The sequence below is a fragment of the Notothenia rossii genome (genome assembly GCF_949606895.1).
Source record: "Notothenia rossii genome assembly, chromosome: 8".
NCBI classification, from domain to species: Eukaryota; Metazoa; Chordata; class Actinopteri; order Perciformes; family Nototheniidae; genus Notothenia; species Notothenia rossii.
The window spans coordinates 6,637,076-6,653,366 of NC_136906.1; the positions used below are offsets into that span (position 1 = coordinate 6,637,076).

Genomic DNA, 16,291 nt, shown 5'->3' on the forward strand with positions numbered 1-16,291 from the left:
TCTAATGTCTGCCCGGTCTGCCCCAACGAAAGGGTGAAAAAACTGCTAGCTCGAGTACCCCAATTGGTCACGTGACGATCACCTAACCCCCATCATGGCTCACAAAAGAGTCTTTAGAATAAACCTTTATATTACATGTATATTTATCTATGCAGAACATGTTTTTTTGTGACCATTTCAGTTATTACGCTTGTGATAAACCTCTGTACATTGTTAATAAATGAACTGGTGTAACTCCACTTATCTTTTCTTGAAGGCCAGAGAAAATATAATAAAACATCATATTGTAAAAGTATTATTTTAATCAGAACAATAACAAATCTCTGCTGTTCTGCCGATGAGGCTTCATTGCTTCAACAGAATCAATACTGCTTTACAAAAACAAATCTATTAGACTTCATACACTCATTTTAGATTTTGTAAATTATCTACCATACATCATGTAGCATAAATATGATTTTTTTTTTAAAATACCTCGGTCACTGCAGACATAATATCATGGTGCAGTAAAATACAACATTTCCTGTAGAATAATAAAAGTAACGTATGTAAATTACCGCAACAATTTGTCAGGGATAAGCAGAGCAGGTAGGACCCAATTGCGGGACAGACAATGGTTTGAATGGAAAATACCAGATCTGACTCAAGAATCCCTCCAAATCCACCAACAGAAAACCAGAACTTAAATACATGCAGAACTAATCAGAGGACAAGACACAGCTGGGCAGGGTAGGACAAACCCAAGGGCACCAGGTGAAGAGAATCAAGACCTATAGTTAGGCGTTTTTTTTTAAACACATTGGTGGTTCAGAGGTCTATGCCTTGGTTTTTCATGCAGGTGCTTGAGGTTCAGCATCAAGGAGAGGGACATATTTTGTCTTCTGCTATGCTGATGTTGAATCTGGAAAATCGTCCCTACCACTTTTTCTAACGAAGTGACGCCCATTCATTACACTTCAAGTTATTTCTATCAATTCATACTATGTTTGCATGGGTTTTATAGTAAAGTAATGCCAGTGTTGATTTGTTGTCTCATTTGCTGCTCATGAGTGCACTGATACTGTATTTCTTTAGTTGAAAAGTTGGTTCAAATATTGTTTCCAAACCCAGAATTAAGCTACAACAACTCAAATAAAAAAACAAAAGATCCTTCGAATTTAAACATTTTATTTTCTTGAGCACAACGGGACATTTTCCAATAAAGATATATTTCAAATTCACATTGAAGATCTACACCCCTTAACAATATTTCTTACAATAACTGTCTCAAAGTCTCATCTTTAACCATGTGTCTTTTAGCAGATCTTGAAGGAAGTCAGCTTGAAGTCTCCTGCGATTTGGACGTAGTTGATGACGTCCACGTTCTCACGGTTTGGAAACTGCAGCTGCTGTCCGTCAGGAAGCAGCACCTCAAACATGTCTCCAGCAAGCATCAACTCCAGCTGAAATAGAAAAGATTATAAGAAAGGAATCTGAGAAAAATCTAACAACGTTCCTAAAAAAACTGAAATGGTTGATGTAATCTGGTTTAGGAAATGCACTTCAAGAGAAAACGACTCCATTGGACTCAGTAATGTCAATATGTAACTCTAGCTATTATCTATTGGCTAGTGCTCCAACACATTGTATATGATAGGCTAAGGGGCGGGACATCTCTAAGAGGTTGACCAATCACAACAGAGCTGGCCAGCTAACCAATCAGAGCAGACTGGGCTCTGGTTTCAGACAGAGGGTGAAAAGAGGGGCTGCAGCACAGGCAGTATGAGAAAAATAAAGAGCTTGTTGAACATTTAAGCATGGAGACATGAAGTAGAGACACTACATACTGATATGAACATCAGTGTTCCTCACCTTGACCTCTCTTCCCCGGTGTAGAGGGTTGTGTGTGTCCCGGACCTCTTTGCCCCAAGACCCACCAGTCTTTGAGTTGCAAACAATAACGGAACCATCAGCGTCGTCATCAAAACGGGGATTAAAGTGCAGCGCGATGTCGTCCGTACCACAGCCCAGCTCGATCTTGAATCTGGATCGATCAAAGATTATAAACAGAGGTTCAATATTATTTAATCACAAGGCTACTTTAATGAATGTGGTTTAAAAAAGGTGTGGAAATGTAACCTTAAAGATTTAAAGAAGTATTGTAATACTAAACAGATGTTTTAGTATAGTATCAAATGTTTTATAACACTGCAAGATAAGGGTTTTAGGAAAATAACTGACCTGAAGTTAACAGGAAGAAAAAAAACGTACTTACAAAAGTATTTGTTTTCCACACTCAGAAGAAGGTGATAAAAACAACATCCGTACAACATCCAGTGCCCCTTTAAAATGTCCTATGTTACTCAGTCTAGGCTAGGGCACTGACTTGTAGGATGAGCCTATATATACTTGCAAGAATTTAAGATCCTTATCCTTAAGAGGATTACTAAACAAATATGTTGTGCATTTATTGTTCACCCATCATTCTATAGAGAGCAACTGATTTGAAGTTGCAACAAAACAATTTATTCAAGTTTTAACATTTGTACTAAATATGTTTTGTGTGTTTGGTTTGCTTACCTCTCGGCATCATGCTGAATGATCCCCTTCACTTTCAGCCTGTCTCCGTCCGTCAGACTCAGATGCTTCATTTCAAGTAGCTGAGAAACACAGAAATTAAAGTTTTAAACAATTTATTGGGAAAATTACAGAAGGCTGTTTGTCATAATAGTATTAGAGTTGTATTCAACCAATTACAGGCTGCAAACTGTTCATAAGGCAGTAGTTAAAGACAAAACAAAGCAGATGAACTTACCATTGTGATAGTGGGTGTAAGTTAACACTCCTGCAGCTGATGGAAGATGGTCTTTCTGCACTGGAAGACAAAAGGTAAGTAGTAAGAAGACTGTGAAGTTTCTCTTAATTTATAATGTGAAGCACAAAGGACTCAGCAATGTGGGTCGTTCGTCATCATGACAATCAAGAAGCCCATTCAATGCAGAGGCTCAGCTCTCTTTAATCATTGCTGTTGGACTAATATTGAAAATGAGATTAATCACAGAGCAGGATTTTGAGTAGCAGCTGCCACTGTGATACTGTGATGTGTTTATAAAACTACTCTGTCAAGAACTTTGAAAAATATATCAAGATTGGGAGCCATTGTTTCCATTAAGGAGGGTCTGCATGCATTATAGATTACATTGGAGCACAAGTAGAACCTTCTGTAATACTCTACTACTGTATTCAAATAGTATGCTATGATAATCTGCATGTTTAAAAATGTTTAAAGAACATATTGATTATTTGGCAGTTTAATATTTTATCGTAATAACTTTGTATGCTTTCAACTACTTCCATGCCTTTATTCATAAACCTTTCTGCTTGGTACACATGGGTTGTCAAACTTTAGAACTGCAAGACTTAAAATTCGTCAAGCTCATCACTGTATAGAAACCACTTCTGTTCCGGTTAATTATAAAATAAAAAAGGTAATGTAACAGCAAACAAACTAAACTAATTAAATAAGAGGTTACACGTCTTGCCACTTAATATATTTAAATTAAAAATCTCTATCCTCCGACACGAGTTGGATAAAACATGAGTTAGGTGGCTAACAGGAGTAACAGTTTATAGAGCTAACAATGCTACAGTGCTAGCAAATAATTTCAGGAGCATCAGTCAGTACCAATGTTATTGTTCGCCCAGTCCTGAAATGCGCTATTAAGCTGCCTCTATCGTGAAATGTCTCACAATGTGTCCGTTGTAGTTGTACATTTTTCGAAAGGATATTGCAGTTACACCTTTTGGCCACAAGATGGCGGTAAAACTCGCGATTCTAATGTCTGCCCCAACCATAGACTGTATATATGAGGCCCGTGACGTGTACACGTGTCGATCACCTAATCCCCATCATGTCTCACAAAATAGTCTTTCGAATAAATGAACCTTTATTTAGTGGGAATGCTGTTAACAGCATTCCAACTAACTGTTCTTCTACGGACAACATTTTTATTATTATTCCGCCGGGTTATTTTGGCCCTCTTCTCATCCCGCATTGAACATCGCAGAAACTCCGTTCAAACATCAAAACGTTCAGCTCGGTCGGGAATCGATTGCTATTACTTTTCTCATTCATAACTTTCATAATTCCAGAGATACATCCCATAATACATATCATTTTTAACATTGAAGTCAATGGAGGAAATCGTCAGACTTCAACAAATCTTCATGCGACTTCAACTGCTAACTGTTCATTCATACTTTCACTTTTCACAGAAACCTCATTCCAACTTTAAAAAGTTACACATCTTTGACATAATTCGTGTAAAACAACTTTTAAATCTGATTCTTACTTTTAGAGATATTAAACATAGTTCAGACCTTGTTTTAGAGGTTTTCTTCACATTTTAACATTAACTAGAGTGTGTGATGTCACAGCAAGAGTGGAGGACAGCTTGAAATTCGCATTCATATATATTTTTTAAACTGCCATAATTCCCAAACCCTACATTCCTGATACATAATTTATCATGACAAACGTAGGAAGACATCTCGTGGCTTGAAAAATGACAAATAATTAAGAAAAAAATAATTAAACAAAGTGCCTCTTGAGGGCATGAAGTGACAAAAACGTTCAACATTCCTCCATTAAAGCCCATTGTAATTTCAGGCTGATATTTCCTCACAGCAGCAGCCGCACACCTTTAGTTAAACTGCCAAAAAGGCCACATTATTAACCCGAAAGTACACAAAAATTACACTTCAGATACTCAACTTACGAAATTTCACAGATATCTGTTACGGTTCTTCCGCAAAACGTTCACATGTAAGAGGTTCATCTCTCATTCAGAACAATGAAGCCTTTGAAGTCTAGGCACCTCGTTAGCTCAACTATAAACACCTGTGCAATGGAACACGATGATGTCATCACTCCAACTGACATGCTCAGAGCAGCAGACTTCAGATAGCAGTGTGCAAAACAGTCCAGCCGTGAAGACATCTACGGGACAGTTTTGAGATTTCTTCAAATGCCGTTACCATGGCAACACAATGCTCGCCATGAAACACGGTTTTCTCATAACTTCAGTGAAACTGCTCCAAACGCCCCAAAACTTCAGAGGTTTGGTAACGATGCAGCCATCAACTCATCTAAGCGTAGTATAGGGGTGTCGACAAATGCCGTTGCCATGGCGACAGATCATTCGCCATCAAGTTAGTTCAGAAGTTTGCAGTTTAAATATTCTGCTGATTTTCAAAGCCTTTTTACTTTCTTTTCTTCTCTCATCACACATTCAAGCCCCCAGTGTTCATGTATCATTTCAATCTAAATTCTTCACTTTCTTCTTACACATTACATTTCAGCATAGCAGTTTAGCGTCAGATTTTCAGCATAAAGCATTCCCAATAGCAATTTCTTCAGGAATCGCATTCTCTAGTTTATATATGTTACATGTCTATTTATCAGCTATTTATCTATGCAGAACATGTTTTTTTGTGACCATTTCAGTTATTCAATTGTTTAATTGTGTTACTGGAATTTACCGATGGTGGGATAATGTTACCATTTCATCTGTATATTTACGCCATTTTTACCTCATTTTGTTTTGTTTATTAATAAAGGAAACCATCCAAAAACATTTAAAATGTAAAAAGTCTCGCCTATGACCACTTCCGCTATGATCCCGGCAGTGACGTCAGAAAGTAAACAGAGGAGCTGTCAGTGGATTCAGAAATTGAATTAAAAGATAATTTCGTCAAAAGGGGGCGATTTATGAACACTAAGGGACACCTGAATGACAACCCTGTGCAAAAATATAATTAAGGTAAATTATTTACGACGTGTTAACGTTTCTGAACAAACGACTTCTGCTCTTCCACCTGCAGTAGCCAACAGTAGCAGCTAATGTTAGCATGCAATTTCCCCTGCTTTTGACTTACGTCATTATACATAGATATTACACGTGTTGTTTTTAGATCATACGTCGATGTGTTTAGTTTAAATGTTGCACGTATTCAGACTCAGTTACCAGGTGAACATCAGGTAGTTATTATGAACTGTTAGCCACCAGCTGTTTGTCCACCTGCTGCAGCTCTGAGATCAGTTACAGCGAACAAAGCTCTTCTGTCCTGCTTTATTTAGAGTTTTAATCAATGTTATAGATACTGTATTTTCCATCCCGATTAGCTTACTTCAAATGACTTTTATTGTGTACCTGTAGCTCGTGAAACAGCTGCTCAAGTGATATTTGACCAATCCTCCTTCATGATTTTAATGCAGTGGTTTTTACGTTGATGATTCACAGGTTGACCAGGGACAGTGACGCTGCGCTGTGATGTTCACAGACATGGACTATGAGTTGGAGGAGGACAAACTGTGAGTAATAATAACGTGTTTCCTTTTTGTAACCTGAGCCATTCAATGTGTGTTATCCTTAAATCTTCAGTTCATATAAAGGCAAAAACAGTAGCTAATAGTGTGACTCCTGATATGGACTTAATACTCATTCTTCTCATTACTTATACACTTTTTAAACTTTACAATAAAATGCTTGACTACTAAGAATTGTGCAAAAACATGAACACTCAAATGCTACAAAACTCAATGTGGTGCGAGTCGATATGGAGAAAATCTGATGTCTCGATATCCATATTTCAACGATATTGCAGGGTTGACTATTGGTGCTTTGGCATATTAACACAATGACATTTGGGGAAAGAAATCATCTGTAATGTGGATATAATGGCAGAGTTGATAAAGGCAGATGCTTAAACAGATGGTACAGTCTGGTTCATTCAGAAAATGACATGCTTTACTGTAATGCAGCCAGTTAAAACCACGATAACACATAAGCAGTGTCCTAAATCCAGGAAGATATCTAGTTTCATATCACGGTATCTTTGTAGAATTAATATATTGCCCAGTTGTTTTTGAATGTATCATGTTGTCTCCTCAACAGGGGGATACCAACGGTACCTGGTACTGTGGTTCTGAAGAAAGACCCTAATAACCTGATTGGGATCAGCATTGGAGGAGGAGCTCAGTACTGTCCGTGTCTCTACATCGTCCAGGTAGGAACACAGCAAGTGATTATAACCCTGTTTATGAATCAGCACATTTCTATGAAGTTTAAAATGAAAAAAAAAAAATCTGTGTCATTGGTGTAGTAAACAAACACTCAACAACAATGCTGGAGACTTTGTAAACATCTGGAACCTCACTATACACATGTGTTTTGGAGCTGCAGTGAAATGCAACCTTTCTGGGACTGTGTACACTGTGTTCTCTGCAAGGTATTAGGCTATAGAATCCCTCGAACCTGTCTGGTATTATACTTGGGACATATGGGAGCATCTGTCGGTGTGATATCCGAATAATGGAGAAAATCACATACAAGTTGAAAGTAATGGAAGACACATTTCTTAAGGGCTAGGGAAATGGTTAAGGTACATATCAACAAAGTAGTCATAGTAGATCGTCTCCATACAGGCACTGTTCTCTTTGAAATGTAATATTTGTTTGTGTGTGAAGAAAACCATAAAAGAAAGTAAAATATAAATCTGTGTCATTGGTACCTTTTTTTTAAAATGAGGATTGTGTTGTCTCCCAGGTGTTTGATAACACCCCCGCAGCTCTGGATGGGACGGTGGCGGCAGGCGATGAGCTCACAGGCGTGAACGGGAAGCCAGTGAAGGGAAAGACCAAAGTGGAGGTGGCCAAGATGATCCAAGCTGTGCAGGTAACACTGACACAATGATTTACAGTCCGAACAACACCAGGAGCAGAGGGTTCAGTATTGAACTTTTAGATCGTGATGTGGTTTCAAAGTCTAGTTTTGGACCACATTCTTCTCTGTTAGTGATTAGGGAAGTATTTGCTTTTACTGAGATACAAATTAAACCCAATAATCGAAAGCAGCTAACCGTGCTTTGTGGCTGTGAGTTGGCTTTCCCCACATCATGCACTCAGGGTTCAATATTCTCTTGTGTTTACATTCAGAAATCATTTGTTCATCCCACAGCTGGGACATTCTCACAAAGTTATAAAGTGTATATGAAAAGGATTATTCCTCAACCGTGGAATAACTTTTCAGAAAAAGATTCCGACATGTTCCATTGGTTTCAAAGTGTAAACATCAACCTAACGTCACACCACCAGTGTCTTTAAATACATTTGAACATACAGAGTAACATGGAAAAGGATGAAAACATTACCCACAGTTTTGTGTCCCGTCTCGGCTGCAGGCTGATCGGTGAACAGTGGGACAGTTGACTTATTATGGGTGCAAACACTCTGTGGAAAAAAGCGCCTCCACTGCTGATAAAAGCAGGATAAAGTCAACGCTGCAGAGCGGCTGTGTTGTTTCTGCCCTCCATTGTTCGCACCCAGAAAAATGTCATGACCTCCTGCATGTTGGATTAAAGACAGGGTGCGCTGTGGGATTTCATGGATTACATTCTGCTGTCAGTGCAAATAAATGTGCACGTGAGTTTCACCGGTGGCATTTATTTACACATGTTTTTTTGATGTTTATTAGTTTATTTATTTTATCACACATTTCTTATTGCAGTTCTTGGAACAAAGAAACTTTATTACTTTTTTTTATAATTTCACATATTTTTATTTATGCCTGTAACTGACTGTTCTTGCTGCATTTGTTTTACATATATTGCTAACATTTGTTCTCATTTTAATTATGTATTGCTTAATCAAAATGTTGAAAACATATTTATTCATATTTATGTTTCCAGATGTATTTTCTTCGCCTTTTAAATTATTTTTTGCCATATAAAACATTTGCACATCATCCATTTTTACCACATCTAACAGAATACTTCCTTGTATTTTATGCGATGATTTTATATTTTTGTCAAATACAATGAATACAAAAGGACTTTACTTTGTATAGAACTGGTTGACTTGAAGATATAAGAAGTTTATTTGTTGTTGTTGTTGATCTCCTGCTTATGTTTCCACAGGGGGAAGCAGTCATCCACTACAACAAACTGCAGGCAGACCCCAAACAGGGGAAGTCTCTGGATATAGGTACACACACACACACACACACACACACACACACACACACACACGCGCGCAGACACGCACACGCACACACACACACGCGCGCGCACACGCACACGCACAAACACACACACACAGACAGTCCTTCAGAAAGACAGACAGACAGAGACTCACACACACACACACACACACACACACACACACACACACACACACACACACACACACACACAGACACAGACACACACACACACACACACACACACACACACACACACACAGACACAGACACACACACACACACACACACACACACACACACACAGACACAGACACAGACACAGACACAGACACAGACACAGACACAGACACAGACACAGACACACACACACACACACACACACACACACACACACACACTACTATAGCATACATGTTAAATATTGTAATCCAATGTTTCAGTGCTGAAGAAAGTGAAACACCGCCTGGTGGAGAATCTGAGCTCCGGCACAGCTGATGCTCTGGGACTCAGTCGAGCGATTCTATGTAACGGTGAGATAATTATTGGGATCATTGTGAAATCTTTAGGGATTTTTATTTAGGTAAATATAAAGCTATAGTTGTGTGGATTTAATTTGCTTCACAGACGGACTGGTCAAAAGACTGGAGGAGCTGGAGAAGACAGCAGAGCTCTACAAAGGTACAAATAAATCAACAAGAAATGTGATTATTTGAAATCTGATGTTGAATGTTATTTGTTTTAACCAATGTCTCATTCTTCTGTTTGCCTGTAGGTCTGATGGAGCACACGAAGAGACTACTCCGAGCTTTCTTTGAGCTTTCTCAAACACACAGAGGTGAGTTACAGAAAGTGTAAATGCTAAACAGTTTGTTAAAATCACTTTTACCTTTAACATGTACTAGAGAAAGAAGAAAACACTTGAGAATGATATTATTTAACCTGTACCTTGGGTGTGTAGTTGATTGATTTGATTTCATTCACGTGTGCTTGCCTCCTTATTTAACATGTTAGTCTACCCTTTGTCTGCACCGTCTCTTTTACTGTAACAGTGTAAATGTTCCTGCTGTTGGACGAATAAAGGATTTCTGATTCTGAAATCATCCTAATGGATTTAGTTTTATTGCCTCATGTATCTGATTGGTATTTGGAAATGTTCCCCTGCAGCGTTTGGCGATGTGTTCTCGGTCATCGGGGTTCGAGAGCCTCAGGCTGCAGCCAGCGAGGCTTTCGTGAAGTTTGCAGACGCTCATCGCAGCATCGAGAAATACGGCATCAAGCTGCTGAAGACCATCAAACCTGTGAGTACAGATCAACTTCTGGCTTTGAAGTACTCACTGAAAACATCAAGATCTCTAGATTGCTTTTTGAAATGCTCCTTATTAAGCATCATGTGTTGTTATTTAGATGCTCCACGATCTGAACACATATCTTCACAAAGCCATTCCCGACACGAAGCTCACCATCAGGAAGTACCTGGACGTGAAGTTCGAGTATCTGGTAAGGTGGAAACATGTGTTTAAATCTGTTCAACAATTGTATTCGTCAACAGAGAGACTGCATTCATTTGTTGTGTTTCAGTCGTACTGCCTGAAGGTGAAGGAAATGGATGATGAAGAATACAGCAGCATCGTAAGTTCTCCTTTTTATTCTTTTTGAAATAACTTTAATTAACTAACATCTTCTAAGCAGAATAAATAAATATCACAGAACCAAATCAAATTAAAAAGTAGGTATATAAAGTGTAGATGACGGGGGATTGGGATGGGGGAGGAGCGTCTGTTTTATTTCATTTATTTATGCGATAGATTGAAGTATGTTATTTGACAGAGTTTGTATTTGTGGTGTAACTTACTCCAGGGGTTCCCATACTTTGCCATGCCAAGGACCCCCATATAGCATTATCCTCTGGCGGGGACCCCCCTGTTGCAATTTTTTTTTTAAATGATGAGTACATTATGATGGAAAATATGACAAATTAATCATACATCTTAATACATTTACTTATTATATATTTGTATTAATAATTCATAATCAGTTATTCTTCTAATTTTTTATTTTATTTATCTTTTGTTTGTCATTCATTACATTGATTGTGTCTTCTGTTATAAACATTCTTAACACAATATTAAACAGTAATATCAACAGTAAACTTATTTTAAAGCATTTTTAAAGTGATTTCTGTCTTTATAATATTATATAATTTTGAACAGTAATATGAACAATTAACATATATTTTTAGCATTTTTGAAAGCTATTTGTATATAATATTTAACAGTAATATTAACAATAAACATATTTATATTCATATATATAAACAACAATAGTTGCTTGCTACATCCGTGCTCTCATCCAGCTGCAGAGCGAAATATTCACTAGCTCTCACTTGCTCCAAAAGCTGAGCAGATACTCAGTTTCACTCTCAGTAGCGGCAGCTCGATTCTGATTGGCTTGAAGGGCGGTCGTGTGATTTAAAAGCAAAAAAATAAAATATTAATAAATAAAAAATATTAAAAGATTGGCATCAAAGGACACATAGATTGATAGAAATGCAGTTAATAATAACATCTAAAAAATGACAAAAATGACAAAAAAATTCCCCAAAACTTTGCGTGACCCCCCTGGTGCCCCCTGGCAGCCCCCCGGGGGGGTCGGGGCCCCCACTTTGAAAAACACTGACTTACTCAGTTTATTTTACAAGCTTATTTTTTTCATGTCCAAAATGTGTTCTATTGTCGATAGCATGAAATTAACGTTGGTGTATTTGAGTGTTTCGAGGCCTTGTCAGATGCCATTTTTGTGTATATAATATTGTGTACAATGTGTGTCTTGCTGCAGGCCATGGGGGAGCCGCTGTACCGGGTCAGCACCGGGAACTACGAGTACCGTCTGGTGCTGCGGTGCCGACAGGAAGCCCGCGCCCGCTTCGCCAAGATGAGGAAGGACGTTCTGGAGAAGATCGAGCTGCTGGACCAGAAACATGGTCTGTTGTGGTTTTATTAAATATCTTTTAATAAAGTGTTTGTTTCATGTTTGGCAGTGTGCGAGTTATTACATTTTTTAAAAGGTCAGCTATTATGCAAAATCCACTTCTTCATGTCTCTTCTACATCAACATGTGTCCCCTCTTCTTCATGTCTCTTCTACATCAACATGTGTCCCCTCTTCTTCATGTCTCTTCTACATCAACATGTGTCCCCTCTTCTCCATGTCTCTTCTACATCAACATGTGTCCCCTCTTCTTCATGTCTCTTCTACATCAACATGTGTCCCCTCTTCTTCATGTCTCTTCTACATCAACATGTGTCCCCTCTTCTCCATGTCTCTTCTACATCAACATGTGTCCCCTCTTCTTCATGTCTCTTCTACATCAACATGTGTCCCCTCTTCTTCATGTCTCTTCTACATCAACATGTGTCCCCTCTTCTCCATGTCTCTTCTACATCAACATGTTTCCCCTCTTCTTCATGTCTCTTCTACATCAACATGTGTCCCCTCTTCTTCATGTCTCTCCTACATCAACATGTGTCCCCTCTTCTTCATGTCTCTTCTACATCAACATGTGCCCCCTCTTTTTCATGTCTCTTCTACATCAGCATGTGTCCCCTCTTCTTCATGTCTCTCCTACATCAACATGTGTCCCCTCTTCTTCATGTCTCTTCTACATCAACATGTGTCCCCTCTTCTTCATGTCTCTTCTACATCAACATGTGTCCCCTCTTCTCCATGTCTCTTCTACATCAACATGTGTCCCCTCTGCTTCATGTCTCTTCTACATCAACATGTGTCCCCTCTTCTCCATGTCTCTTCTACATCAACATGTGTCCCCTCTGCTTCATGTCTCTTCTACATCAACATGTGTCCCCTCTGCTTCATGTCTCTTCTACATCAACATGTGTCCCCTCTGTGTAAAGACATTCTGAAAGTTTCAGGAACAAAGATTCTCTCTCTTTTTGATCCATTTCTATAAAAACCTGTCTGAAAATGAGCTGATCAGATTTTGTCCACTTGATGATGTCATAATGATGTGTTGGCTTGTGTAACCATTAGCCAATCAGCAACCAAGGCAACCCCCCCCCCCCCACCTTATCACCTGAATCTCCTCTAGAGCACCATTGTGTTCTTTTTAACCAAATGTCTCTCAGAGGGGCGTGGGGAGGGGCTCCTTATTTTCATCTAAAATAACAGACAGAGAATCAGCACTTTGGAAACAGGGCTGAAACAGAGGGGATTATGGGTAATGCTGCAATGATCTGTTTGGTGTTTCAGCCAATCAGAGACAGGTTCTGTATATATCTGAGACCTATAATATATTGATGAAAAACAGTATAATAGGAGACCTTTAACAAAGATGTCTCCCTCCTCTTCCTCCTCTCCCTCCTCTTCCTCCTCTCCCTCCTCTCCCTCCTCCACAGTTCAGGACATCGTGTTCCAGCTGCAGCGCTTCGTCTCAGGAATGTCTCATTACTACGACGAGTGCTACGCCGTCCTGAAGGAGGCGGACGTCTTCCCCATCGAAGTGGACCTCTCCCGCACCACCATCAACTACGGCAGCCATTCGTCGTACAGCGGAGAGTACGAGGAGGAAGAGGAGGAAGAGGAGGAGGAGGGAAAAAGAGAAGAGGAAAGAAGACAGGCAGAGAACGGCGCTGAGAAACTGATCGATGACGAATGAGTGAATGGAGATGAAGTTCATTCCTATAACATAGCAGCTCTTCACTTTATATCAACGCACTCACCAAGCAGCGACCTTTACGGTGGTCGACCAGTGCAAACGTGCTACAACGGCCCAAAACATTTCCATCAGGAGAAACACGCTGCCGCTCCAGAAATTACGTAAATATAAAACCACAAATTTGCCAAAACACACAAGAAACATCTTCACCAACTTGAGGAAACATGCGCAGCGATTACTAAAAGAGCCGCATAAACGTAGCACTGCAAGAAGCTCGAAACAACAGAAAAGGGGGACACTAAAAAGTGATGCACGTTTGGGATTATGGGATTATGGGATTATGAAAGACTGTCTCATCAGGACTAAAGTGGTTTGTCAATATATTTGAAATGTCTAGGTTAGCTACGTTAGCAAACTAGTTTACAGCAGTTCTGCAATAATATGTGACCACATTGGTCAAATAAGCCGATAACACTTTTAAGATGAAATAAGAGGACTTTATTCATCCCGAAGGAAATTGTTGCGCCATAGTTACAAAAATACAATAAACACATCAGAACAATAATAATAAAAAGAGCAATTCAATATCTACAGGAAACGTTAAGGTACGTTTCCAGTGACAGTGATAGTTGGCACATTTTAAAATCCCCAAATGTCAACAAGAGCTCCGGTCCCAGCCGTGTCCGGTCCCAGCCGTGTGCGACACTTTTTAATGTCCCTGTTCCCGTTGCGTTTTGAGCTTCTTGCTATGTTTTTGTATTTGCAGCGTTGCATTTATGCAGCGCTTTTAGGGAACGCTGCGTATGTTTCGTCAAGTTGATCAAGATGTTTCTTCATTTCCATGTGTTTTGGCACCTTTGTGTTTTTTTATTTGCTTCATTTGTTTCTTCGAATGGAAATGTTCCGGGGCGTTGTAATGTTTTTGCACCTGTAGGTCATCCGTAGTTCTTTGTATTGAATTACGGCAGTTGAAATGGATGAAGGTGAATACTACTGAAAAGCTCTTATGTAATGCTATTTGTTTGTGTTTGTTGGTGGTGTTTTCTTTCTGAGATACTCTCAAATTAACAGCGTTTGTGATTCTTTTTCACTTTAATTTAATTTTGAATCTGAATGCTTTTAAGGATTTAATTTTCTTTAAGATTTATATGCATATCTGGTGTGCCTTCTTAGCTCTTAATGAAGTGTAATGGCCTGTGTTTCAATATTCATATTGTTGTGGATTGTATAAGTTATTCCTTTTTATATTTGCTTTTTCATTTTATTTTTTGAAAAGGGAACTATCTACTAACTACCTAAAATGATGTTTAGTGGTTATTGTCAAGTGGCACTTTCTCCTCAGCTTAACAGACAAAATGACTGGATAAATATGATGAAATGTGGAGGTGTTGATGAAGAAGATGACTGAAGCAGACTTCGTTTTATTCCTACATGAAGACTTTGTTACATTCCTTTATCCCCTCTTGTTTTAGTCATAAGATCAGTTGATTTAAATTCAAATACGTTCATTTGTATCCTGTAACACACTGGCATTGCTCACTTCTTCATAACAGCACGTTTCTGTTTAGGAGGAGAAGGGAGGAATGCACACACAGAGCTTTACCACTGTGTGGAAACAATAAATACTGCAAACACTACATGTCCTGTAAATAAGTGTGTACAAAGGGAAACGGTGTAAAAACAGTCCGTGTACGTATCAACTGTTTTTCCTCTCCTAAACCAGTAAATGGAAAAGCAACATCATTGGTTTTGTGTTTTTTTTTTTTACCCTTACAGATACCAGATACAACTCAAGAGCATAACATCAGATCTCAGCAGTAAAACAGCATACATCACACATTTGGTTAATTAGCTCAAACCCTGAGAAAGAGTGATAGGTATATTTATGTATTCGCTATTTATATAACACAAAAGTCTCATTATTTTAAGGAAGACATTTTTTTAAAGTGTTTGTCAGGGTTGCAATTTATACTTTATTTAATGTATATATAAATGAACTTGCTGTTCAGTTGGATCAATGTGCTGCAGCTGGGCTCTCCCTCCATAGTTAGGTGAAGTTTCAGATTCATGCTGATGATCTTGTTCTATTGTTTCTAACTGAACAACAACAACAACAGCTAGATATAATACAAAAGTACCGTAAAAACTGGCAGTAAATATGAAGAAAACGTAATGATTTCCCACAAAACACCTCAGAGGGGAACAAATACCAGTTTTTCATAAATAACAACAAGAATAAAAAATAGCAACATGAAATTAAGTATAAAGTATTTACAGATGATTTTGGTTTTAAATCTCCCAAATTTCCCAAATAGTAGTGAACAAGTAAGAATATGTATTTCCGTATTTATTTATTTATTTTTGTATTTAATCATACATTTATTTATGCATTTATTTATTAATTTATACTTATGTCATGTTCCATCCTCCATAGAGGGCAGCATCACATCATAAAACACTGTCAACCTGCACAGATCCCTGAACTCAACATCATATATTATATAAGTTGATGATATAAATGGATATAAAAATAAAGCTCCAAATAACTGAACGATCTTTGTATACCATCAGTAAAAAAGGCCTATTTCGCTTTATATGAA

General features: G+C 38.4%; 2 protein-coding genes across 4 annotated transcripts; one reads left to right on the forward strand and one right to left on the reverse strand.

Moving 5' to 3' along the window:
* Positions 1–1,150: 1,150 nt before the first annotated feature.
* On the reverse strand, positions 1,151–7,691 carry LOC307014400 (galectin-2-like). 2 transcript variants are annotated; one of them, XM_079642263.1, is made up of 5 exons: positions 7,552–7,691; positions 2,795–2,854; positions 2,560–2,639; positions 1,852–2,023; positions 1,151–1,442 (listed from the first exon to the last, which is right to left on the reverse strand). In XM_079642263.1, exons 2-5 carry the CDS (start codon positions 2,795–2,797, stop codon positions 1,296–1,298), a joined length of 402 nt encoding a protein of 133 aa, XP_079498389.1. In that variant the 5' UTR covers positions 2,798–2,854; positions 7,552–7,691; the 3' UTR covers positions 1,151–1,295. The 2 variants fall into 2 exon arrangements, with proteins under 2 accessions (XP_079498389.1, XP_079498388.1); XM_079642262.1 differs by lacking the exon at positions 7,552–7,691 and adding an exon at positions 4,758–4,852.
* pick1 (protein interacting with prkca 1) lies at positions 5,660–15,434 on the forward strand. 2 transcript variants are annotated; one of them, XM_079642246.1, is made up of 13 exons: positions 5,660–5,801; positions 6,282–6,352; positions 6,936–7,047; positions 7,587–7,715; positions 8,956–9,022; positions 9,461–9,550; positions 9,645–9,698; positions 9,793–9,855; positions 10,185–10,318; positions 10,425–10,517; positions 10,599–10,649; positions 11,856–12,000; positions 13,432–15,434. In XM_079642246.1, exons 2-13 carry the CDS (start codon positions 6,312–6,314, stop codon positions 13,689–13,691), a joined length of 1,239 nt encoding a protein of 412 aa, XP_079498372.1. In that variant the 5' UTR covers positions 5,660–5,801; positions 6,282–6,311; the 3' UTR covers positions 13,692–15,434. The 2 variants fall into 2 exon arrangements, with proteins under 2 accessions (XP_079498372.1, XP_079498373.1); XM_079642247.1 differs by lacking the exon at positions 5,660–5,801 and adding an exon at positions 5,940–6,019.
* The last annotated feature ends 857 nt before the right edge of the window (positions 15,435–16,291 follow it).

Bases quoted from the DNA above. Each gene is read 5' to 3' on its own strand.
- LOC307014400 (XM_079642263.1), bottom strand. The intron at 2,024-2,559 runs GTAAGCAAACCA...TGATCGATCCAG, and splicing joins ATTCAGCATGATGCCGAGAG to ATTCAAGATCGAGCTGGGCT. The intron at 1,443-1,851 runs GTGAGGAACACT...TTTCTATTTCAG, and splicing joins ACCGGGGAAGAGAGGTCAAG to CTGGAGTTGATGCTTGCTGG.
- pick1 (XM_079642246.1), top strand. From the start codon at position 6,312: ATGTTCACAGACATGGACTATGAGTTGGAGGAGGACAAACT. The intron at 9,023-9,460 runs GTACACACACAC...CCAATGTTTCAG, and splicing joins GGGGAAGTCTCTGGATATAG to TGCTGAAGAAAGTGAAACAC. The intron at 9,551-9,644 runs GTGAGATAATTA...TTTGCTTCACAG, and splicing joins TCGAGCGATTCTATGTAACG to ACGGACTGGTCAAAAGACTG.